Raw genomic sequence first — 25907 nt, forward strand, 5'->3', positions numbered from 1 at the left:
TCCATCTGTAGGAAACACACACACTGACTGAATACATTGTTTCTATGTGTTTATCAGATGATGGGGGATCTAGGTGGACCCTCCGTACTGCTCTCTCCTTTACAATAATGTGCACCACCCTACAGTTTGGGCCCCACTGTTAGCTCGGAATACAGAGGACGGGGACATCTCTCTGGTGGGTTCCCATTACTGGATCCATCTGTAGGAAACACACACACTGACTGAATACATTGTTTCTACGTGTTTATCAGATGATGGGGGATCTAGGTGGACCCTCCGTACTGCTCTCTCCTTTACAATAAAGTCTCCTCTTACCCGGTGATGTGAGGGGTCGCCAATTCTTCATAATGACATGGATAAATTCCTTCTCGGTAATTGGCATCATCATTTTACCTTCTTCCAGGGAAAGGTCACACTTCATATACGTTTCTTCCTTTTCTGTTCTAAACTCAACTTTTAGATCGATCATATCTTTACCCTAAATCAAGAAAATGGGTTGCAAATATAAGAATTATTAATGAAAGATCACAAGGAAAGAAACATCAACTTGCAACTTGTCTTGCAATGTTGAGTCACGTTCATGTTGTAGATGCTCCAACCAACCTGGTAACAGCGCGCATAGTTGTGATCATCTAGTGCCGGATCCCGGGAATACAGAAGATGGGAAATGCTCTCTGGTGGGTTCCCATTACTGGATCCACCTGTAGAAAACACACACACTGACTGAGTACATTGTTTTTATGTGTTTATCAGATGATGGGGGATCTAGGTGGAGCCTCCGTACTGCTTTCTCCTTTACAACAATGTGCACCACCCTACAGTTTGGGCCCCACTGTTAGCTTGGAATACAGAGCATGGGAACAGCTCTCTGGTGGGTTCCCATTACTGGATCCACCTGTAGGAAAGACACACACTGACTGAATACATAGTTTCTGTGTGTTTATCAGATGATGGGGGATCTGGGTGGACCCTCCGTACTGCTCTCTCCTTTACAATAAAGTCTCCTCTTACCCGGTGATGTGAGGGGCGGCTGATTGTCCATCATGACGTCCTTGTAGAGATCCTTGTGTCCTTCTAAATACTCCCACTCCTCCATGGAGAAATAGACAGTGATATCCTGACACCTTATAGGAACCTGACACACACAATGATACAGTCACCATCCAGACACATCCCTTGTCTGTTACTGGATAATGTCCCAGAATTCCCGGCACTCTCACTTCTCTTGTCTCAGTAAACTTGTTGGTGACTTTTGGAATCTTCTGCTTGTTGTGTTTTTCAGGTATACGATAGTGAGGATGTAGATGTTGTGATGTCAGATGGTCTATGAGGAAGGCTGTTGGGTGCCCATTTTGCACTAGATGGCTTTATCACTGCAAAATCCTATGTAAAATAATAACAACGGTCACTCCATCCCAACCCAGAATCCTCCTCACCTCTCCGGTCAGGTCTGTGTTTTATTAATAGAGATAAGAGTGATGTCATGTGACCTCCCAGAATCCTCCTCACCCCTCTCCGGTCAGGTCTGTGTTTTATTAATAGAGATAAGAGTGATGTCATGTGACCTCCCAGAATCCTCCTCACCTCTCTGGTCAGCAGGTTGGTGATCTCCAGGGAGGAGGTTTGGATTCCCCTGACCATGCATTTGCAGGAAACCCCTGGGATTCAAATGGGCATATTCTGGGCTGAATTGGCATATGCTTTGGCCCATTACCAGATTAAGAAGAGCCAATAATGTGGGAAATGGATAACCCAGCCCCCTCATTCTAAAGGGGGCTCACAGCATCCATAGTATCAGTGTATGGGAAACGATAGGGAAAAAGATTATGCTAATTTAGGAGACTGTGCTTTACTCTTACAAATTGCGGTGGTGGGGTGCATCCTACTGTGAGATCACAAGCCCTTCACCACCACCATGTTCATAGATCTTCAAAGCGGAGTTCCGCCGAAATTTTTTTAATTTCAAAGTCAGCAGCTACAAATACTGCAGCTGCTGACCAGAGGCGTTGCTAGGGGGGTGCGGGGGGTGCGGTCCGCACCGGGTGACACCCGCTAGAGGGGTGACACCATCCCGACGAAGTTACACAGCGATGCGCTCCTGTCCGGCCAGGTTCTTGGCACCCGCCTGCACTCCTGCAGCATCGCTCGCTGCCGCCTGTTACACTAGAGCCGGGGAGGAGCCGCCTAGGAAAAGCTTTTCATCCCCGGCTCTACTGTAACAGGCGGCAGCGAGTAATGCTTCGGGAGTGCGGGCGGGTGCCTGAGAACCTGGCCGGACAGGAGGAGCGTGTCTTAAAGGTCAAGAGTAGGAGCCTGGCAGGAGGGGCAGGTCTTGCACTGCATTAAGCTGCGCTGTATCTGAGGTTTGTGTTCGGAGGGGTGAGTGCTATATATACAGGAAGGGGGATGGGTGTCTGTGCTGGCCTGGAAAAGGGAAGACCTGCACCCACCTGCACTCCTCTGTACTACCCACCTGCACCCTGAACCCACCACCCACCTTCATCTACCACCCACCTGCACTGTGCACCCATCCCTCTGTACCCCCCTGCACTCACCTGCACCCTGCACCCACTCAGCACCCTGCACCCTGCCCTCTGTACCCACATGCACCCTGCACCCACCTGCACTCTGTGCCCACCTGCATTCTTCGCCCTTCACCCTGCACCCACCTGCACTCTGTGCCCATCTGCACCCTGAACCCACCTGCACCCACCACCTACCTGCACTCTGTACCTACCTGCACTCTGCACTCACCTGAACCCTGCCCTCTGTACCCCCTTGCACCCTGCATTCTGTACCACCTGCACTCTGCACCCACCACCCACCTGCACTCTGTACCTACCTGCACTCTGTACCCACCTGCACCCACCACCTACCTGCACCCACCACCTACCTGCACCCTGCACTCACCTGAACCCTGCCCTCTGTACCCCCCTGCATTCTGTACCACCTGCACTCGGCACTCTGTACCCACCTGCACTCTGCACCCACCTGAACTCTGCACTCTGCATGTAGCACCCTCATGATATTTAATGACCCTTTAGGACCCTCCCACACCCAGTTGCTGTGGCACGCTCAACCCACCCCCCTACTTTGGGGGAAGGTGTGGTGCGAGGTTGAGTTCCTGCACCTTTTCCCTGAAAAGAATGCCCTGGGTGACCTGAGGGTGGGGGGTGACACCATGTTTCACCGCACCGGGTGACACCAACCCTAGTGACGCCACTGCTGCTGACTTTTAATATTAGGACACTTACCTGTCCAGGGCAACCGCAATGTCGGCACCCAAAGCCAATCTGTCCCTCTGATCTTGGGTGGAGGCACCGCCATCTTCGGTAAGGGAATAAGGAAGTGAAGCCTGGCTCCCTACTGCGCATTCGCGAGTCGTGCTGTGCGATCCCACTGCTTCCTGCTGTCTTCTGGGACCTGTGTGTCTCCCAGAGAACAGTGGGGAAGACGAAGTAGGCGCTGGACGTGGCATAGGTCGCCAAGGCGACTTATGCCTGAAAGTGGGAGCAAATACCTGGATTACACAGGTATCTGCTCCCTCCTCCCGACTAAAAGGTGTCAAATGTGACAACGGAGGAAAGGGGGGGGGGGGGGCTTTCCGAAAAGCGGAAGTTCCATTTTTGGGTCGAACTCGGCTTTAATTACCCCAAAAGTCCTTGGGCCAGATTCACGTAGAATCGCGGTGGCGTAACGTATCCTAGATACGTTACACCGCCGCAATTTTTCATCGCAAGTGCCTGATTCACCAAGCACTTGCGATGAAAACCTACGCCGGCGGGCCAATTCAAATGGGCGTGTGCCATTTAAATTAGGCGCGCTCCTGCGCCGGACCTACCGCCCATGCTCCGTTTCCAAACTCCCGCCGTGCTTTGCGCGAAGTGACGTCATTTTTTTGAACGGCGTCGCGCGTAGCGTAATTCCGTATTACGCAAACGACGTTATTTTTTAAATTTCGACGCGGGAACGACGGCCATACTTTATACAGCAATACGATTGCTGTGTAAAGTTAAGGCACCAAAAAAAACGACTAACTTTGCGACGGGAAACTAGACTAGCGGCGACGTAGCGAACGTGAAAAACCGTCGGGGATCGCCGTAACTCCTAATTTGCATACCCGACGCTGGTTTACGACGTGAACTCCCCCCAGCGGCGGCCGCGGTACTGCATCCTAAGATCCGACAGTGTAAAACAATTACACCTGTCGGATCTTATGGCTATCTATGCGTAACTGATTCTATGAATCGGTCGCATAGATAGAACAACAGATACGACGGCGTATCAGGAGAAACGCCGTCGTATCAGGAGAAACGTCGTCGTATCCCTTTTGTGAATCTGGCCCCTTATTAGGACTATTAGGACTATTGGTATCACCCCCTTCTCTGCTTTTTTATTTTTGTGTGTTCTTAATATCCATTTTTTTTTTTACTATTAGTTTATTACATGGTTGATGTGAGGGCAGCTGTCGCCTTTTTTTTATTTATTTTTTATTTTTACATAACATCAAATTGCAGACCTAAACCTATAATAAAGTTGGCTTTTGTTTCATAGGGTCTTTTTTTTAGTTTATCGTTTAATTTTGGGTTTATTTTTGGTCTTTCTTGTAAGTTAATGGGGATTTTCTTTAGGTTTGGGGTGTTCAGATACAGAAGGAAAGAGGTTTTTAGCTTTTATATTATATAGGATGTCTGTCACATCATCTCCTGGAGATAAAAGACGTCACGGTGACTATGGAGGAAGAGGACGGACATGACAGGGGGGGTTACAGGGTGTAAATAGAAAATAAGATCTTATTACCTCCTCTGCTGCCAGTTCCAGCTACGTAGCTTCTCTATTTCCTCCCCGTGACTTCCTACTTATATCTGACATCACTTCCTGTCTGACCTGTCATCACTTCCTGTCTGCACCTGACATCATTTCCTTACTGCACCGTCATCACTTCCTGCCTGTTCCTGACATCACTTCCTGTATCTCAGATCACGTCCTGCGTACGTTCTCTGCTAAAGTCGATGAGATCGCCACCTGCTGGACAACTTGCAAATTGTGACTGAGAAATGATCGGACAAATGTTGTAAGGTTCGAGAGCATTGGAAAGTCCGACGTTCAGACGCATGTTAGGTAAAACAAACTGTTAGCTCATCCCTAAGGCCCCCTACTAACACTCTTGGAGGGGATGATAAGGGTCTATATACAAGTGTAGCGGCCTGCTACTTTTATAGCTGGCGCTGTCTTAAATTTAGAGGGTAGTCAGAGATTTAAATACCTCTGACTGTATTGTTTTACCAAATTTGGGCCTCTTTTCTATTGAAAAGCCTGTGGCGTGCATAACACAACCCAAAAACTTCACCCGGTGCAGGAAAAAATGTGCACACACATAAAGAGTGATACACAAAAAACTGTGACGGGTGCATCGTCAAATGGTCCTCCGGAAAAGGGCCCAACCCTGATTCCCCGGGGCGTTAGGCTCCTGGCAGGGACTGAGGTAATCTGTGGTCCATGCAGACGAAGCCGACACGGACCCAACTTCCTTGGAGGGTCTGCCGAAACAGAACCCTCCTCTGTGAGGCTCCCCCGAAGGGAGACCCCATGAAAGCAGGCGAACTAAGCCAGAAGGCCATGTCCACCCACTCCCAAGACGTTCAGGGCTGGCCCGAGGACCGGCACCCTACTTATCACACACAAGGTGTACAAAATTGCACCAACAAAAAAAGACATAAAGTGACACACACGGAGTAAAATAAAAAAGAAGGATGTGTATTGTCATGATTGCCCACTTGTTGTCCCATGTATTTTCATGATTGCTGAAATGTCGCCCCATGTATTGTCAAAATAGCTCACTTGTTGGCCCATGTATTATGATTGCCCGCTTGTTGCCCCGTGTATTGTCATGACTGCCCACCTTAATCTGTGTAATTAATATGTGTTCAGTTTAAAAGGGATGAGGTGGCAACCCTTAGACTCCTTCTAATACTCTCACTACTCCAGTTCCAGCAATGTCTCCTCTACTACCTGACAACGGTTCTCCGGTCAGGAGTACCTTGTTTATACGCTTACATCACTTCCTGTGCCCACCTTACACCACTTCCTAGGCCCACATTACATCACTTCCTGTGCCCACCTTACACCACTTCCTAGGCCCACATTACATCACTTCCTGTGCCCACCTTACACCACTTCCTAGGCCCACATTACATCACTTCCTGTGTCCGCCTTATATCACTTCCTAGGCACACATACATCACTTCCTGTGCCCACCTGACATCACTGCCTGTGTCCGTCCTATACAACTTCCTAGGCACGCAATACATCACTTCCTGTGTCCAGCTTACCTCACTTCCTGTGTGTGGTCCACACAACCTGGTGGACGATATGCAAATTATAACTAAGAGATTATTAAAGCTGATCTCCAAGTTTCATTTAATTTTGAAAATACTTTGTTAGGACCAAGCTGGTCCAAACAACTATTTACCTCAGTAAGGGTAGATTTAGATGTGGGTCTCAATCTACATCTCCTCCGAGGCGCCGAAAAAAAAGAAAACCAATGCAGCCATCATATCTAATGACTGGTAAGCTGTAATATATTACATATTATTATATATTCTATTATTATTTTTGAGGGGGATAGTAAAAATGCATCTCAACTGTGAATTTTTACAGCCTCCCCCCCTCCCCAACCGCATGTCTAAATGACGCCCGACAGTTGCAGCGTCTCTCAGGGCTGTACGATCTGTGTTTATTCTTTGCTACATATATTATACAGCCCTGTATTCTGCAGAAGAACTTCCGGTCCCACTCCCGGAGGAAAATAGAGTCGGCCCGAGCGCTTCTCCGCCATTCACAGGAAGCTTTGTATTCTATGCATGGATGCAAAGCAACGTCTGGCTGAGACGGAGTTCATCATATCACCAGACCACCTGACAGGATCAGTAGAGATTCTTTTAATGAAAGTTTTAAAATGACACAGGACAGTAAAGGGTTAATGTATGGTGGATAGGGGAGGATAGTAAAGAGTTAAAGCCCTGTGGATAAGAGGGGGCAATAAAGGGTTAACGAAGGGTGGATAGGAGAGGATACTAAAGGGTTACATGTGTGGTGGATGGGAGGAGGGCAGTAAAGGGTTAGTGTAGGGATCGGCTGTGAGCACAAAGTGACTACAAGAAAATGGCGGGAGGGTGTGGTTATATGACACTCCTCATCTATCCAGTCCCCTAGAAGCCATGTTTGATCCTGGTACTGCCCATAGTGAGTGGTTAAAGGTCACATGATGGAACGGGGCAGGATTATGGATGCCTATAGATTAGAAGTTGCTGATCAGTAATTGTGTTCTTTCGGTCTTTTCATTGTTGTGTGTAGAGATCCTTCGTAATGTCCTCCACCTTCCACTAGATGCCCCTTTAAGAGTCCATACACCATCATTGGGTCGCAGGTGTGATAGGGTGACCAGACATTCCTAGTTTCTGGGCACAGTCCCGGAATTGAGGACACTGTCCTCAGAGCCAGTCTGTCCCTGGATTTGTCCCCAGATTGCAGTGGCATGGGGGGGCATCTGGTACTCTTGCCCCGGGTGCAACATTTGGGGGGGGGGGGCACAAAATCATTACTGTGCCCCCCAAGTGTGCTGTGTTGCCCCTCCCACCCATGGATTTCTGTGGTCCAGTCTGTCCCCCTGTAGCGCTACCCCCGGAGGAGCCGCTGGTTAGATTTGGGATCGGCATATTTAAGTTACCTCTGTGATGTGTCTAGGGGTAATGATGGTTGTGAGAGCAGTGACGGAATGTCCAGACAGTTGGTTGACGTTTTTCAATGCTTTATTTCTGGTCCAACACGACCAACAGTCAACTAGAGGTAGACAGCATAGGTTGGTGAAAAGAAGAATAAACTTCGCAGATCCAGGCTATGGATAGGGAAGCAGTCCTGCCTCCAATAATTGTCACGTGGCCACTCCAGCCGGAGTGGGTAAAGTGCCCCTGGACAGGCCTCTCTCACAGGCCTGGCAGCCAGAGCGTCACTTAGAACTTCTGGGAAGGAACAAGTCTCTGCCACAGACTTGACTCTAATAGAATTAGGATTTAAGGATGAACAGCACAACTCGCTTGGGATCTTCTCAATAGAGATGGGGGACCCAGTAAGTCACTGGGGCCCCTTTACAGCATCAGATGCTCCGGGCCATGAGGGCCCAGAGTCAGGAACTCCGCGTAGCACGTGCGCCCCGGCCTGGTAGGTCATATCGCCGGGACCCGTGATGTGCGCACACCCTAAAGGTGGGTGCCGCACCTGGAACCAAGAACCAGCGAAAAACCCTGAACAATTGTCTCCGCCACAGAAATACCCCTCCCCAGCATGCTCCGCGAGGGAAAACTCCTCCAATTGGCTGCTGGGGAGAAGCGCCTCTGCCCGCACCCCTCTGGCGCCACCTGCCGCCCAGAGATGGAACTACATCTCTGGAGCACAGAATGACCCACAAGACAGTTCAGGACTGGCGACAGCTGAATTTAGCAAATCAAAATGAATAGGAGCAAATAACTCTCCCATTCCCCAACTAAATTTAACCATAGCACCTGTACTGAAAAGTACACAGGCGCTACACCCCATTAACCCCTCTAGTGCAGGGGGCCCGTGTATTGTAAGAACGGTGAATGGGAGGGGCGGTTCAGAGCATATGGCGGCTATTGGAGAAGCTCTTGGCAGGGGATACTGAGGTGCGGCTGGGTGTCGGGAACAGTACCTGGTGCTGGGCAGAGCCCTGCTCCAATGGACTATTATGAAAGCCATGGAGAGGTGAGCAAAATCAACCGATCTACACTGTTCACATAGGGGAGGGGTGTGAGTAGTGCAGGAATCAGGTAGGTCAGTATAGTGGCCAGTATAGAACTCAGGTAGGTCAGTTTAGTGGTCAGTATAGGAATCGGGTAGGTGATCAGTGAGTCAGTGTAGGAATCAGGTAGGTCAGTGTAGTGAATTTACGTTGTATGGGAGGGGACAGTAAAGGGTTACTGTATGGTGGCTGGCGGGGGCAATAAAAGGTTAATTTACATTTGGAGGGGGGCAGTAAAGAGTTGGATAGAAGGGGGGAAGCAAAGAGTTAATCTACTTTGGAAAGGAGGGGGCATTAAAGGGTCAATTTACGTTTAATGGGAGGGGGGCAGTAAAGAGCTCATTTACGTTGGATGGGAGGGGGCAGTAAAGAGTAAATTTGCGTTGGATGGGAGGGGGCAGCAATATTTAATTTAATGGGGCTAGGAAAGGGTATCGTGGATGTGAGGGGGGGGCAATAAAGGATTAATGTATGTTGGACAGGAGGGGGCAGTAAAGGGTTAATGCACGTTAGATGGGAGGGGGGAGTAAAGGGTTAATTTACAGTGAACGGGAGGGGGCAGTAAAGGGTTACTGTATGGTGGCTGGCGGGGGCAATAAAAGGTTAATTTACATTGGTTTGGAGGGGGGCAGTAAAGAGTTGGATAGAAGGGGGAAGCAAAGAGTTAATCTACTTTGGAAAGGAGGGGGCATTAAAGGGTCAATGCACGTTAGATGGGAGGGGGGCAATAAAGGATTAATGTATGTTGGACAGGAGGGGGCAGTAAAGGGTTAATGCACGTTAGATGGGAGGGGGGGGGGTAAAGGGTTAATTTACAGTGAACGGGAGGGGGCAGTAAAGGGTTAATGCACGTTAGATGGGAGGGGGGAGTAAAGGGTTAATGCACGTTATATGGGAGGGGGGAGTAAAGGGTTAATGTACGGTGAATGGGAGTAAAGGGTTCAATTACGTTGAATGGGGGGGGGGCAGTAAAGGGTTAATATACATGTAAGATAGACAGGAGGGGGCAGTAAAGGGTTAATGCACCTTGGATAGGAGGGGCAGTAAAGGGTTACTGTATGATGGCTGGCAGGGGGGGGCAGTAAAAGGTTAGTTTATGTTGGTTTGTCTGGGGGGGGGGTAAAGAGTTGGATTGAAGGGGGCACCAAAGTGTACTTTGGATTGGAGGGGGCATTAAAGGGTCAATTTGCATTTAATGGGAGGGGACAGTAAACAGTTAATTCACGTTTAATGGGAGGGGGCAGTAAAGCGTTAATTTATGTTGGAAGCGAGGGGGCAGCAATGTTTAATTTAATGTGGCTAGGAAGGGGTAATAAAGAGTTACTGTATCGTGGATGTGATGGGGGCAATAAAGGATTAATGTACATTAGATATGAGGGGGGGGGGGAGAGTACGGGTCAAATTACATTGGATGTGGGGGGGGGCAGTAAAGGGTTAATGTACATGTACGTTGGACAGGAGGGAGGAGTAAAGGGTTCATGTACATTGGATGGGAGGTAGGAAAGAGTTAATTTACCTTGACTGGAAGAGGCCCGTAAAGGGTTAATGTAATTATGGATAGGACGGGGTAACAAAGGGTTACTGACTGTACATGGGGGGGCAGTAAAGATTTAAAGGTGGTGGTTAGGAAGGGTGCAGTAGATCTCCTCCAAAAGACTACAACAAAATGGCAGGGTGTGGTCACATGACACTAGAAGATAGTTCCTCTATCTGGTCCCCCGGTGGCCATGTTGGATTCTGGTCTTGCCCACACTGAGTGGTTAAAGGTCACATGATGGAAGTGGGCGGGATAATGGCTGCTTATAGATTGAGTGAAGTTGCCGGTCAGTATATTTGTTCTTCAGTCTCTCCATTTCTGTGTGTAAAGGTTCTCCATAATGTCCTCCATCCCCCCACTAGATGCCCCCTTCAAGAGCCCGTACCCTCTCATTGTTTCTTTGTCAGGCGTGATCCAATACGGGATCTGAGAAGTCCGCACACGTTCCTGGTCTTCGGTACCACTGGGACTTGTCATTGTCAATAGGATAGAGATGATCCAGCGGGTACGTGTCCTCAGAGAAGATGGCCATCGTACAGAAACGTTGTACTTCAATGGAGTCGTATTTCCCACATCATGGTGCAGATCCTACAATGCCCCAAGTTGGAGGATCCTCAGGAAATAGATTCCTTCGGGCTGTTAGAGATCTTTTCACCTTCAGTTGTTTAGATCCATACTCAGGGAACACCGACACCATAGGTTATGATTGTATCCTTGCTTTATTTGTATTGCAGAAGGTCGAAGATGATGGTTGACTATCAGTTTTTAGGAGGCGAGGTCCTTGTTTGATGAAATCCCATCAAAGAACTGCTCATAAAAACAAGCCACAGTCCCAATTTCCCAAACATCTCCTGCCACCAACGAGCTCTACGAAGACGTCATGATGGACAATCAGCCGCCCCTCACATCACCGGGTAAGAGGAGACTTTATTGTAAAGGAGAGAGCAGTACGGAGGGTCTTGGCAATCAACCAATTAACTGTTATGCCTTGTACACACGGCCGGACTTTTGACCGTGCAAAAGTCCACCGTGAGTCTGTCGGAACTCCGACGAAAAGAAAGAGAGCAGGTTCTCTATCTAAGGTCCGTCGGACTTCCGAGAAAAAAGTCCAATGGAGGCTACACACGGCCGGACTTTCTGAGAAAAAAAGCCAGTCGGACTATTTTTCTCGGAAAGTCCGGCCGTGTGTACGAGGCATTAGGTGAGCAGGACACCTACTAATTGGTGGTGGTGAATAGTTGTTTACATATTGGACTTTCATGGCTGTAATTTAATTGTACACCTATTGTTTTTATGCCGTTGGAATTTGTATACGTTTATGTAATATTGAAAGGTTGCTTTTAGTGCATTATTATTTTATTAATTCAGTACGGAGGGTCCACCTAGATCCTACATCATCTTATAAACACATAGAAACAATGGCCCAGATTCAAGAAGCACTTGCGCCCGCGCAACCATAGGTTGCGCGGCGCAAGTGCTTACTTGCTCCGGTGTAACGAGTGCTCCTGATTCAGGAACCTCGTTACACCGAATGCAGCCTAGGATCTGACAGACATAAGCCTCCTTATGCCTTCACATCCCAGGCTGCATTCTTGCGTTGGCCGCTAGGGGGCGCGGCCATTGTGATCGGCGTATAGTATGCAAATTGCATACTACCACCGATTCACAAAAGTTGCGCGGGCCCTGCGCACGCAAGGTACGGAGTTTCCGTACGGCGACTTTAGCGCAAGGTTGCTCCTGCTATAGCAGGGGCAACCTATGCTAAAGTATAGCTGCGCTTCCCGCTCGTGAAATTTGAATTTCACGTTGTTTACGTAAGTGATTCGTGAATGGCGCTGGACGCCATTCACGTTCACTTAGAAGCAAATGACGTCCTTGCGACGTCATTTGCCGCAATGCACGTCGGGAAAGTTTCCCGACGGAGCATGCGCTGTTCGCTCGGCGCGGGAGCGTGCCTAATTTAAATGATTCCCGCCCCCGGCGGGATCATTTACATTAGGCAGCCTTACGCCCGGCTGTTTAGCATATCGCCCGCGCAATTTACGGAGCTACTGCTCCGTGAATCGCTGGGCAAATCGAAATATTTGCGTGGGCGCAGAGAAAAATCTTTGCTCTTTGCCCACGCAAATATTGCTCCATTCTACCTGAATCTGGGCCAATGTATTCAGTCAGTGTGTGTGTTTCCTACAGATGGATCCAGTAATGGTAACCCACCAGAGAGATGTCCCCGTCCTCTGTATTCCCGGGATTCCACACAGGAAGGTCACACCATCCCCCACCATCATCAGGTAGGTGGTTGGAATACTGAAGTGACACAAGACTGTAAAAAATGAGTCTCAGGTTATCGGTGCTCACATTTTTTAAGATATTATTTTCTACTCTTCTTTTGGTTTAGCATGAAGAACAGATATATATGAAAGTTGAGGTTAAAGAGGAAGAAGAGGAGACATATGGGTATCAGGAGTCTACAGAGGAGGTTGGGATGGTGGGGATCATGAAACAGGAGGAATCTGCTCCAGATATTAAGACAGGTAAGTAAGTAATCTTAAATACAGAAACTCTTCAGGTATATGGATTGATGATTGTAGGATCTGTAGACCTTAATCAGGTTAGATAATCCCAAAGTCATGATGGAGAATCAGCCGCCCCTCACATCACCGGGTAAGAGGAGACTTTATTGTAAAGGAGAGAGCAGTACGGAGGGTCCACCTAGATCCCCCATCATCTGATAAACACATAGAAAAAATGTATTCAGTCAGTGTGTGTGTTTCCTACAGATGGATCCAGTAATGGGAACCCGCCGGAGAGATGTCCCCGTCCTCTGTATTCCCAGCTAACAGTGGGGCCCAAACTGTAGGGTGGTGCACATTATTGTAAAGGAGAGAGCAGTACGGAGGCTCCACCTAGATCCCCCATCATCTGATAAACACATAGAAAAAATGTATTCAGTCAGTGTGTGTGTTTTCTACAGATGGATCCAGTAATGGGAACCCACCAGAGAGATGTCCCTGTCCTCTGTATTCCCGGGATTCCACACAAGAAGATCACACCATCCCCCACCATCATCAGGTAGGTGGTTGGAATACTGAAGTGACACAAGACTGTAAAAAATGAGTCTCAGGTTATCGGTGCTCGCGTTTTTTAAGATATTATTTTCTACTCTTCTTTTGGTTTAGCATGAAGAACAGATATATATGAAAGTTGAGGTTAAAGAGGAAGAAGAGGAGACATATGGGTATCAGGAGTCTACAGAGGAGGTTGGGATGGTGGGGATCATGAAACAGGAGGAATCTGCTCCAGATATTAAGACAGGTAAGTAAGTAATCTTAAATACAGAAACTCTTCAGGTATATGGATTGATGATTGTAGGATCTGTAGACCTTAATCAGGTTAGATAATCCCAAAGTCATGATGGAGAATCAGCCGCCCCTCACATCACCGGGTAAGAGGAGACTTTATTGTAAAGGAGAGAGCAGTACGGAGGGTCCACCTAGATCCCCCATCATCTGATAAACACATAGAAAAAATGTATTCAGTCAGTGTGTGTGTTTCCTACAGATGGATCCAGTAATGGGAACCCGCCGGAGAGATGTCCCCGTCCTCTGTATTCCCAGCTAACAGTGGGGCCCAAACTGTAGGGTGGTGCACATTATTGTAAAGGAGAGAGCAGTACGGAGGCTCCACCTAGATCCCCCATCATCTGATAAACACATAGAAAAAATGTATTCAGTCAGTGTGTGTGTTTTCTACAGATGGATCCAGTAATGGGAACCCACCAGAGAGATGTCCCTGTCCTCTGTATTCCCGGGATTCCACACAAGAAGATCACACCATCCCCCACCATCATCAGGTAGGTGGTTGGAATACTGAAGTGACACAAGACTGTAAAAAATGAGTCTCAGGTTATCGGTGCTCGCGTTTTTTAAGATATTATTTTCTACTCTTCTTTTGGTTTAGCATGAAGAACAGATATATATGAAAGTTGAGGTTAAAGAGGAAGAAGAGGAGACATATGGGTATCAGGAGTCTACAGAGGAGGTTGGGATGGTGGGGATCATGAAACAGGAGGAATCTGCTCCAGATATTAAGACAGGTAAGTAAGTAATATTAAATACAGAAACTCTTCAGGTATATGGATTGATGATGGTAGGATCTGTAGACCTTCATCAGGTTAGATAATCCCAAAGTCATGATGGATAATCAGCCGCCCCTCACATCACCGGGTAAGAGGAGACTTTATTGTAAAGGAGAGAGCAGTACGGAGGGTCCACCTAGATCCCCCATCATCTGATAAACACATAGAAACAATGTATTCAGTCAGTGTGTGTGTTTCCTACAGATGGATCCAGTAATGGGAACCCACCAGAGAGATGTCCCCCTCCTCTGTATTCCCAGCTAACAGTGGGGCCCAAACTGTAGGGTGGTGCACATAATTGTAAAGGAGAGAGCAGTACGGAGGCTCCACCTAGATCCCCCATCATCTGATAAACACATAGAAACAATTATTCAGATTCACGTAGAGCGGCGTATGTTTAAGCGGGCGTAGCGCATCTCATATCCGCTACGCCGACGTAACATAGAGAGGCAAGACCAGTATTCACAAAGCACTTGCTCCCTAAGTTACGGCAGCCTAGCGTAAATGGGCTGGCGTAGGCCCTCGTAATTCAAAGTAGGCTGGAAGGTGGGCGTGTTGTATTGAAATGAATCGTGACCCCATGTGAATGCATGGCCGAACGAACGGCGCATGCGCGCACATGCTCAGAATCACGTCGCAAATACTCCCTAAGATACGACGTCACAATGCCTACGACGTGAAACCTCACTTACGCCCAGCCCCATTCACATACGGCTTACGTAAACGACGTAAAACCTGACGGAACTTCAGACGTCCATACCCTAAACGACTTAGACCAGCTTTTTGGTGGTTTAACTTTACGCCGGAAAAACGTCTTACGTAAACGACATAGATTACAGCGACGGGCGCAAGTACGTTCGTGAATCGGCGTATCTAGCTCATTTACATATTCGACGCGTAAATCAATGGAAGCGCCCCTTGCGGCCAGCGTAAATATGCACCCAAGATACGACAGCGTAGGAGACTTACGTCGGTCGTATCTTGCCAAAATTCAGGCGTATCTGCTTTCCTAAATACGGCGCATAGATACCATGGCGCACATTTGGACTTACGATGGCGTATCTGGAGATATGTTGTCGTAAGTCCTTTCTGAATCCCGGCCAGAAACTCTTCAGGTATATGGATTGATGATGGTAGGATCTGTAGACCTTCATCAGGTTAGATAATCCCAAAGTCATGATGGACAATCAGCCGCCCCTCACATCTCCGGGTAAGAGGAGACTTTATTGTAAAGGAGAGAGCAGTACGGAGGGTCCACCTAGATCCCTCATCATCTGATAAACACATAGAAACAATGTATTCAGTCCGTGTGTGTGTTTCCTACAGATGGATCCAGTAATGGGAACCCACCAGAGAGATGTCCCCGTCCTCTGTATTCCCGGGATTCCACACAGGAAGGTCACACCATCCCCCACCATCATCAGGTAGGTGGGACTTTGAGTCCAGGGTTCAATGGTGACTCCAAACTATATGAGATTATATTCTTCTTTGTACTTGGTATCACTTGCATGTTACTTTCTACTAATTTGTTGGTTTAGGTCGAAGACTCAATGAATATGAAAGTTGAGGTTAAAGAGGAAGAAGAGCAGACATATACGAGGGGTAATCAGCAGTCTAAGGTCATGGTTAAGGAGGAGGAAGTTTCTCTAGACGCCATAAGGGGTAAGTGATACACGGGGAGGCAAAAACTGTTCACATTTCATTTTTCTCCAGAAAGTTGGAAGAATACTTACTGAATGGAAGTGGTGGACAATGCACAGACCTTCTCATCGTCTGGTACGAAGATAACGGGTTGGAAATGGTAGACCAGCAAAGAAACATCTTGACATCTATGACATGTTAATGGAAGCTTACTGGGACTTTAAGCTTAGTTCCAGGGTATACTCCCCCCCCAGGGCCGGGACAATAGGTGTGCAGGGTGGGCAGGAGGGACAGCATACCAGGGGCGCAATGGTTTATTGCAGGGATGGGGGTGCCCTGTGCCAGATGCTTCTGGAGTAGTGAAAGCAACCCACTGCTAACCTTAAGGGAAGGGGTGTGCAGTTTTGTCATCTTTGCCCTGTGCGCTGGACAGTGGCGTCGCTAGGGGCTGGCTTTTGGGGCTATAGCCCCCCAATCTGGGGCCCATAGCCCAGAGTCTCTGCAGGGGTCCCCAATCACAGGGCCGCGAGCAGCAGAGAGATTATATCATTGCTCACTGTCTGCCTTCTCTCTGGGGACCCTGAGGTAAGTGGGGGCCTCTCTGGGGACCCTAATGCAAAGGGGGGGCTCTCTGGGGACCCTGATGCAAAGGGGGTCTCTCTGGGGACCCTGATGCAAGGAGGGTCTCTCTGGGGACCCTGATGCAAGGAGGGTCTCTCTGGGGACCCTGATGCAAGGGGGGCTCTCTGGGGACCCTGATGCAAGGAGGGGCTCTCTGGGGACCCTGATGCAAGGAGGGGCTCTCTGGGCACCCAGATGCAAGGGGGGGCTCTCTGGGGACTCCGATGCAAGGGGGGCTCTCTGGGGACCCCAATGGAGGAGGGGCACTCTCTGGGGACCCTGATGCAAGGGTGGGGATCTCTGGGGACCCTAATATAGTGATATAGTTAGACACACACACAAACTATATACATGTGTATGCCCGCCCAAGCGTATGACTTTCCTTACTTTGCTGCTATAGGATCTAGCCCCAGATCTTTTGTAGACCTAGCAATGCTTCTGGTCCCCAGAGAGACCCTCCTTGCAACAGGATCCCCAAAGAGCCCCCTTTGCATCAGGGTCCCCATAGAGCGCCCTCTTGCATCAGGTTCCCCAGAGAGGGCCCTACTTATATCAGGGTCCCCAGAGAGAGGGCAGACAGTGAGAGATGCAATAATCTCTCTACTGCCCCCAGGTGCACTCGCGGCCATGTGGTTGGGGACCCCTTGCAGAGACTCAAGGCTATGGGCCCCAGATTGGGCGCTATAGCCCCAAATGCCACCCCCTAGCAATGCCACTGATGGGCACAGATAAGGCGGTACTGATGGGCACAGATAAGGCGGTACTGATGGACACAGATAAGGCGGTACTGATGGGGACAGATAAGGCGGCACAGATAAGGCGGCACTGATGGGTGGCACTGTGGGCACTGGTAGGTGGCACTGTTTTGCACTGGTAAGTGGCACAGGTGGCACAAATGAGCAGGCGGCTGCTCTTCTTGATCGGGACCGTTGTCTCTCTAACAGCCGCGGGTGATCGGCTTTTTTTCTTCTCCACGCGCCATCAGCGTGAGGAGAAAAATGAGCTGATTACCGGCGCTGTTTACATCACATGGTCAGCTGTAATTGGCTGACAGCTGATCACATGGTAAGGGTCGGGATCGACCACTTACTTCGATCTGTGATCAGCCGAGTCTCATAGACTCGCTGATCACAGAGCTCGCCTGCAGGGGGCGCACAGGCCGCTCGAGCACGGGAGGATGTCCAGGGACGCGCTGTAGCCGTCTTTCGGCTATAGCGCGGATCTGAAGTGGTTAAGGACACCATCATTATTTTGTTGGCCATACACATGTCTTTAATAGGCGGACCACGTAGATGACTCCTGACCGAGAAACGGGAAAAGATAACATGCCGAATATAACATTTTCTCCAGCAGGTGGCAGTGATGTTCAGGACACCTCGGAAGGACATCCTGTCTTATCTCCAGGTTGTAATGCAGAAAATTCTGGCAAAGAAAAGGGAAACGTCAACTCCCGTTCCAACAACGAGAAGCTGTTTTCCTGTCCGGAGTGCGGGAAATGCTTCACTTGGAAAGGAGACCTTCTTAGACACCAGAGAATCCACACGGGCGAGCGTCCATTCTCGTGTTCGGAGTGCGGGAAATGTTTCACGCAAAAAGCAAACCTCATCGTGCACAAGCGGTTTCACACCGGCGTGAGGCCGTACGCTTGCTCAGAGTGCGGGAAATGTTTCACTCGGAATGGAGACCTCCTTACGCACCAGAGGACTCACACCGGTGAGCGTCCTTACTCGTGTTCGGACTGTGGGAAAAGCTTCACGCAGAAGGCGAGCCTCGTTTTACACGAGCGGCTTCACACCGGAGTGCGGCCTTATTCTTGTTCAGAGTGCGGGAAAAGTTTCACCCAGAAAGGAGACCTTCTTACACACCAGAGCAGCCACATGGTTGAGCGTCCTTTTTCATGTTCGAACTGTGAGAAGACGTTCAAAAAGAAATCCGAACTTGCTCTACACCAGAGAGTCCACACCGGGGAGACTTTTTCATGCTCGGTGTGCGGGAAATCGTTTACAAAGAAATATAAACTTGTTACACATCAGAGGGTCCACACTGGAGAAAAGCCTTTTCCTTGTCCCGAGTGTGGAAAATGTTTTCCTTCTAAGGAGAACCTCAGTAGCCATTTGAAGTGTCACACCAGTGAGAAGCCGTTTTCCTGTACAGAGTGCGGGAAACGTTTCACCAGGAAAGCCTGTCTGATTTCACATCGGGACTCTCACACTACGGAGAAGCAGTATTCCTGTTTCACGTGCGGAAAATGCTTCACTTTTAAAAACAGTCTCCTCAGGCATCAGAAGGTCCACTCTGGAGGCAACGTGGGCCCCCAAAGTTCAGGCAATATTATAGAGGTGAATCAGAAGTCATTACTCCCCTGAGAGGTGAAACAGACGAGTCATTTAGAGGTTCACCAAACAGTCCACACAAAAAACAACTCAAATCCAAGTCAAAATTGGAAACACGAATCCATCATATGGGAGAAGCCACACTCTTGTTTCAACCTACTGTAGCACCCCCTCTACTGTAGGTAGGTGCTAGAGTAGGATTTTCGCAAGGGAAACTGTCAGTGCAGGTACATTTAGGCAGGCCTATTCTCCAGGCTAGGCCCTGCTTGTTTTGATCTGGGGGGCAAGGAGTGGTTAGTGTAGCAGTGGGTGTGACCACCTGTGCTCTAGTTCTGGGGCGCCTCCCCTGCTTCCAGGGAGAATGATCTGGAAGAGGGGCGGGGCATAGGGCTGGATTGACAGGGAGCTCATGTGAGGAACCCTGACCAATCCCCACTTGGAATTGGCAGGGGGCAGGCCTCCCATATAAGCTCAGGTCCCAGCCCACTGGGGAGGAGTTGTCGGCCGGGAGACGTAGAGAATAGAGCATTAGGCAGCCGCAGGGGCTGGGGGGTGTGCAAAGCCTAGCGGAGGAGCCCGGGAGAGCTGGGAGGGAGCTACAGTGGAACCTCGGATTATGAGCATAATCCGTTCCAGGAGAATGTTCGCAATCCGAAGTACTCGCATATCAAAGCGAGTTTCCCCATTAAAGTCAATGGAAACTAAAATAATTTGTTCGGCATTGACTTCAATGGCATGCAATGCCGCATGCGGCCAGAGGCAGGGGGGGGGGGTGCTGGAGAGCCTCGGAAATGGACGAAAAGACCCGAGGACACCTCAGCAAACCTCGGAAAGACTTAGAAATTTGTCGAGGTCAGTCGAGCTGTCCTTTCTGTGCATTTATGATCGGCGCCGCTCGGCTTCGGTGCCCCCACACCTCAGGCCAAACACACACAGCTTTGGCCTGAATCGTGCTCGTTTTGGGAGACAACACTCGCAAACCGAGTTACGATTTTGAAAAATACAGTGCTCGTATTGCGAAACGCTTGTTAACCACGTTACTCGCAATCCGAGGTTCCACTGTACATCTTTCGGGTATACAGTCAGCCGGCGGGTAAACTTTGCCGCGGGCTCAGAGCAGCACAAACAGGATGGATAGCAGGATGTTCGGCGGAGCTAGAGCTCGATGCGTCCTACTCCATCAGCCGCAAGCCACACCCTCCCACTGTACATTTTTACACGGTCATGGATGAAGTATCCTGGAACAGAGGGGCTGGAGAAGCTGTCGGAACATGTGTCCAGTTAAAGTTATTCATCGTGCACTCGGGGCAGGAGAAGGTTGGTGAGTGGACCACAGTGGATTACTGGATGAGGCATTCCAGGGGAGCTGGGTGCGGGCCAGAGGAGAGACTGTGGGGAAAGAGCCAAATCGATGCGGCCCGAGGGCGCAGGATTTGAAAACCGGACTAGCTGGGAACAGTAGTCCACCAAGCTTCACGTGCTACTAAATTACTAGGCCGCCGGGGGAAAGGTACTGCAGACCTCTGGCCTAGTAACAGTGGTCTATTATAGCCAGCCATTGAGACTGTTCAGAGTGGCCTCTTTTGCTCATAGAGGAGGATGTGATAGGAAAGATAATGATCTACAGTGAAGTTTGTGCGGGAGGAGAGAAGTCCTGGGGGCAATAGTCTGCAGGAGATACGCAGAGGAGGAGAAATAGTCTGCATGGTGATGCAGGGGAAGTGACTGTAGATATTATCTATGCATCAGTGCTTCAAGGCTCAACCAAATTTCAAGTTCTTTAATATGATGGCAAAGCAACAAGTTCTTTGGGCATCCCATCTCCCCTTCCCCCCAACCAAGTTATATCCCCCAATAAACATAAACAAATGCAAATAACTGTTCATTGTCTATAGTATGCCTGTGAAGTAGCGCATTTTTCCCGTGTTTAGAGCAGTCCCTGCACAAAATGACATTTCTTACAGGGAAAAAAGTAAAGCCCTGTACACACGGCCCGGATTCTCTTGCCGGCCGAATATACACAGGTACGATTCAAAAGAACCGCCGTTTCGAGCATGCGTGGGTTTCCACAGCGACAGGTAAGTATAGAGACGCTCAGGGTTTTTCGTCAGGAAAACACTGCCGAGAATCACAACGAGAAAATAGAGAGCAGGTTCTCTATTTTTCTCGTCAAGATTCTGGGCAGTTTTCTTGACAAGAAACCTCAAAGGCCTCGTACACACGGGCAAGAATCTCGTCAGGAAAAAAAACGTTGTTTTTCCCGACGAGATTCTTGGCAAGTCATTTCGAGCATGCACGTGTTTCCACGGCGACAGGTAAGTATACACACGCTTGGGTTTCTCGTCAGGAAAACAATGCCGAGAATCACAACGAGAAAATAGAGAGCAGGTTCCCTATTTTTCTCGTCGAGATTCTGGGCTGTTTTCTGGACGATAAACCTCAAAGCCTCGTACACAATTATACTCGATTATAATTACAATATACACAGCATAGTGTATATAGTGCAGGGCTCAGGGGAGTATAATGAACAGAACACAGGGGTTGGAATACATTAAAACACGGAGTGCAGGGGCCAGTAGAAAGAATACAGCAACAAATTACTTCCCTCTCTGAGCCAAATCCCAACACCCCCCCCCCCCCCCCCATAGAGATCACCCCCAGTACAGATCACATTCAAGTACAGATCTCCCCCATTACAGCTCTCTTCCAAGTACAGGTCCCCCACTAGTACAGATCTCCCTAGTACATGCACTATCCCCCAGTACAGCACTCCACCAGTACAGCTCTACCCAGTACAGATTTCCCCCATTATCTCCACCCCCAGTACAGCTCTCCTCCCAGTACAGCTTCTACCCAGTACAGCTTTGCCCCAATAAAGCGCTTCCCAGTACAACTCCACCTGTATAGTTCTCCCCATTACAGCTCTCTTCCAAGTACAGGTTCCCCACTACTACAGATCTCCCTAGTACCAACACTATCCACCAGTACAGCTCTCCCCCAGTACAGATTTCCCCCATTAGCTCCACCCCCTTTACAGCTCTCTTCCGCGTCCAGCCCTCCACCAGTACAGCCCTACCCAGTACAGCCCTACCCAGTACAGATTTCCCCCAATAGCTCCACCCCCTCTCTTCCGCGTCCAGCCCTCCACCAGTACAGCCCTACCCAGTACAGATTTCCCCCAATAAAGCGCTTCCCAGTACAACCCCACCAGTACAGATTTCCCCCATTAGCTCTACTTCTATTACAGCTCTCTTCCCAGTACAGCTCTTCTCAGCACAGTTTCCACACTAGTACAGATCTCCCCCAGTACAAACTTCTTCAGTACAGGCAATCCACAGCACAGCCCCCCCCCCCCCCAGTACAGCTCGCTTTCAGGTCAGCTCGCCCAGTACAGTTCTTCTCCAGTACAGCTCTATCTTGTAGAGATCTGCCCCAGGTCAGCTTTCCCTCAAGTACAGATCCCCCCATTACAGCTCTTTAGGGTACAGCTCTCCTCAGTACAGATCTACCCCAGTACAACTCTCCTCCATTACAGCTCTTTAGGGTACAGCTCTCCTCAGTACATATCTACCCCAGTACAGCTCTCCTCCATTACAGCTCTTTAGGGTACAGCTCTCCTCCATTACAGCTCTTTAGGGTACAGCTCTCCTCAGTACAGATCTACCCCAGTACAGCTCTCCTCCATTACAGCTCTTTAGGGTACAGCTCTCCTCAGTACAGATCTACCCCAGTACAGCTCTCCTCCATTACAGCTTTTCCCCAGTACAGATCATCCCCTACACAGCTTCACCCCAGTACAGATCTCCCCCCAAAACAACTCTCCCTCAAATACATGTCCCCCACTAGTATGGATCTCCTCCAGTACAGATTCCCCAAGGAAAGATCTCTCTAGTACAGATCTCCCCCAATACAGCTCTCCCTAGGACAGATTTATCCAGTAAAGCCCCCCCCCCCACTACAGGGTTCCTCCAGTACAGCTCTCCCAACAATGGGGGGTACCTTTGTTGATGAAGTCATAGGCCTCTTCCCCACAACCCTGGCCTGTTGGTGCTTTTACTTATTTGTATGGGTTCACGCCCACTTCCACCTACGCCGACGTGCGCCTTCGAAACCCACGCCACGCTGGCGCAGCGTTGGGAGCACTGGTTTGCTGAATGCAATGCTTGCCTCTCTGCGCTGCGTTGGCATAGCGTACAGTGTTTGCTCTACGGCGGCGTAATGTGGGCCCTGCTCTCTGTGAATCTGGGCCTATGATTTTAGTTTTAGTTTAATACGGATGTTCAACATCGCGGAAAAAACACTACGAGGCCAAAAATCTGTTACGGCAAAACAACGCAAGCTGCAATGTTATACATTATCCACAAGATGGAGAACTAAGGTATTTCGAGTGGAACGCACCAACAGCAAATGTTAGACAGGAAGTGATGTCAGGTATAAATAAGAAGTTCCGGGTGAAAGGTGAGTTGGGAGGAAGTAGAGAGAAGACATTGCTGGAACTGGCAACAGAGAAGGTAATGAGATCTTATTTTCTATTTACACCCAGTAACCCCCCGGTCATGTCCGTCCTCTTTTATCTTCAGCAGATCATGAGGCACACCAATATACTGTGTATAAAGAGCCATTTATCCAACTGCCCATCCAAAGCCTCTGGTTTATAGACCGGATACATCCTAAAGTAACCAGTTAGACTTACCGGTAACGGTGTTTCTGGGAAGTCTTACAGGACGGCACAATGAGAGATGACTGGCTCCACCTGACAGGAAAAATAATCAATCAAGAGGTTAAAAACCTCGCCCCTCCCTGTGCTCCTCAGTTTGTGACAAAGTATAGACCCACACCAGTGTACGGGAGTGAAAACATACCACAGCTCTTATGCCGCGTACACACGATCAGTCCATTCGATGAGAACGGACCGATGGAACGTTTTCAACGGTTAACCGATGAAGCTGACTGATGGTCCGTCGTGCCTACACACCATCGGTTAAAAAACTGATCGTGTCAGAACGCGGTGATGTAAAACACAACGACGTGTGGAAAAAAACGAAGTTCAATGCTTCCAAGCATGCGTCGACTTGAATCTGAGCATGCGTGGATTTTTAACCGATGGTCGTGCCTACCAACGATCGGTTTTGACCTATCGGTTAGGAATCCATCGGTAAAATTTAAAGCAATTTGGCTTTTTTTTAACCGATGGTTAAATAACCGATGGCGCCCACACACACGATCGGTTTTGACCGATGAAAACGGTCCATTAGACCATTCTCATCGGTTTAACCGATCGTGTGTACGCGGCATTATACAAACCAATATTCTTACCAAGAGGGTAGGAAGTAGGCCTGCCGTCCTGTAAGACTTCCCAGAAACACCGTTACCGATAAGTGTAACTGGTTACTTTCTCAAGTCGTCTTCCAGGACGGCACAATGAGAGAGAAGCAAGTAGCTTCAGGCCTACCTTAGGGCGGGACGACTGCTTGCAGGACCTTCCTACCGAATGACAAGTCCTGAGGTGACAGTAGCTCCACTCTATAATGCCTTAAGAATGTATTCTGGCTTGACCAAGTCGCAGCTTTACATATCTGCTCAACCGAAGCTCCGGCCTTTTCTGACCAGGAGGTTGCCAGGGACCGTGTGAAGCGTGCTTTAACCTTTGGGGCTGCCTTACCAGCCTGTTCATAAGCTAGGGAGATTGTTTGCCTGATCCATCTAGATATTGATGCTCTAGATCAGGGGTCTCCAAACTGCGGCCCGAGGGCCGGATGTGGCCCTTTGCTAGCCATCAACGCCATCCTGGAGGTAATCCAGAATGACCGAGGTCTAAAGGACAAAAAAACAAACGGTTTCGCTGTGGGGAAACAATCAAAAACTGAGGAGCACAGAGAGGGGCAGGGTTTTTAACCTCTTGACCTCTTGATTGATTGTGTTTCCTGTCAGGTGGAGCCAGTCATCTCTCATTGTGCCGTCCTGGAAGACAACTTGAGAAATATAGAATCATTTATCCAACTGTCCATCCAGAGCATCTGGTTAGACCTGATGCATCCTAAATATAGAAACATTTATCCAACTGTCCACCCAGAGCCTCTGGTTTATAGACCAGATACATTCTAAATATAGAATCATTTATCCAACTGTCCATCCAGAGCCTCTGGTTTATAGACCAGATACATTCTAAATATAGAATCATTTATCCAACTGTCCATCCAGAGCCTCTGGTTTATAGAGCAGATACATCCTAAATATAGAACAATTTATCTATGTACAGAGAAAAGCATCCTTCACATGACCACATCATGAAGATGAATGAGGATGAAAGTCACACGATAGAGAAGATAATAAACCTCAGCCTAGAGATCATCTACCTGCTGACCGGAGAGGTGAGGAGGATTCTGGGAGGTCACATGACATCACTCTTAATAAAACATTGATCCAACTGGAGAGGTGAGTAATTCTGGGAACGTTCATAGTAATTATTCTTACAATCCCCTTTGATAAAGGAATTTGTAGTAGTAAAGAAGACATCTGGTGAGGTAATGACACCCAGCAGCCATCCACAATGTCCAATCTCAACGGTGCCTCCAACACCAGACAGAAAAAACAACAAGAAGATTCTAGAAGTCGCCAAGAAGATGATGGAGCTGCTGACAGGAGAGGTGAGCGGTGCCGGGGATTCTGGGACATTATCCAGTAACAGACAGGGGATGTGTCTGGATGGTGACTGTATCATTGTGTGTGTCAGGTTCCTATAAGGTGTCAGGATGTCACTGTCTATTTCTCCATGGAGGAGTGGGAGTATTTAGAAGGACACGAGGATCTCTACAAGGACGT

At 48.8% G+C, this 25907-nt stretch overlaps 2 protein-coding genes and 5 long non-coding RNA genes across 8 annotated transcripts in view; 5 read left to right on the forward strand and 2 right to left on the reverse strand.

Annotated features, from left to right (window-relative positions):
* The window catches only part of LOC120910202 (gastrula zinc finger protein XlCGF26.1-like), a 1148070-nt gene that overhangs the window by 293920 nt on the left and 828243 nt on the right, over positions 1-25907 (reverse strand). The gene's annotated exons all lie outside the window — the stretch shown is intronic.
* On the reverse strand, positions 166-1033 carry LOC120910242. The gene is made up of 4 exons (XR_005741447.1): positions 1012-1033; positions 604-701; positions 316-478; positions 166-199 (listed from the first exon to the last, which is right to left on the reverse strand). It is a non-coding gene; the product is annotated as an uncharacterized LOC120910242 (long non-coding RNA).
* Positions 10486-12584, forward strand: LOC120910282. The gene is made up of 3 exons (XR_005741487.1): positions 10486-10641; positions 11090-11269; positions 12546-12584. It is a non-coding gene; the product is annotated as an uncharacterized LOC120910282 (long non-coding RNA).
* LOC120910152 (gastrula zinc finger protein XlCGF8.2DB-like) lies at positions 12614-19718 on the forward strand. Its single transcript, XM_040322032.1, has 3 exons — positions 12614-12643; positions 16029-16152; positions 18106-19718. The coding sequence occupies exons 2-3, from the start codon at positions 16041-16043 to the stop codon at positions 19116-19118; spliced, it is 1125 nt and encodes a 374-aa protein (XP_040177966.1). The 5' UTR covers positions 12614-12643; positions 16029-16040; the 3' UTR covers positions 19119-19718.
* Positions 13384-14145, forward strand: LOC120910254. 2 transcript variants are annotated; one of them, XR_005741458.1, is made up of 3 exons: positions 13384-13424; positions 13532-13667; positions 14108-14145. It is a non-coding gene; the product is annotated as an uncharacterized LOC120910254 (long non-coding RNA). The 2 variants fall into 2 exon arrangements; XR_005741459.1 differs by lacking the exon at positions 14108-14145 and adding an exon at positions 13914-13935.
* Positions 14165-14733, forward strand: LOC120910248. The gene is made up of 3 exons (XR_005741452.1): positions 14165-14205; positions 14313-14448; positions 14695-14733. It is a non-coding gene; the product is annotated as an uncharacterized LOC120910248 (long non-coding RNA).
* LOC120910237 lies at positions 23297-25837 on the forward strand. Its single transcript, XR_005741441.1, has 3 exons — positions 23297-23596; positions 25345-25732; positions 25819-25837. It is a non-coding gene; the product is annotated as an uncharacterized LOC120910237 (long non-coding RNA).

This window comes from Rana temporaria, chromosome 8, assembly GCF_905171775.1.
Source record: "Rana temporaria chromosome 8, aRanTem1.1, whole genome shotgun sequence".
Lineage (NCBI taxonomy): Eukaryota > Metazoa > Chordata > Amphibia > Anura > Ranidae > Rana > Rana temporaria.

Bases quoted from the DNA above. Each gene is read 5' to 3' on its own strand.
- LOC120910152 (XM_040322032.1), top strand. From the start codon at position 16,041: ATGAATATGAAAGTTGAGGTTAAAGAGGAAGAAGAGCAGACATATACG. The intron at 16,153-18,105 runs GTAAGTGATACA...TTTCTCCAGCAG, and splicing joins TTCTCTAGACGCCATAAGGG to GTGGCAGTGATGTTCAGGAC.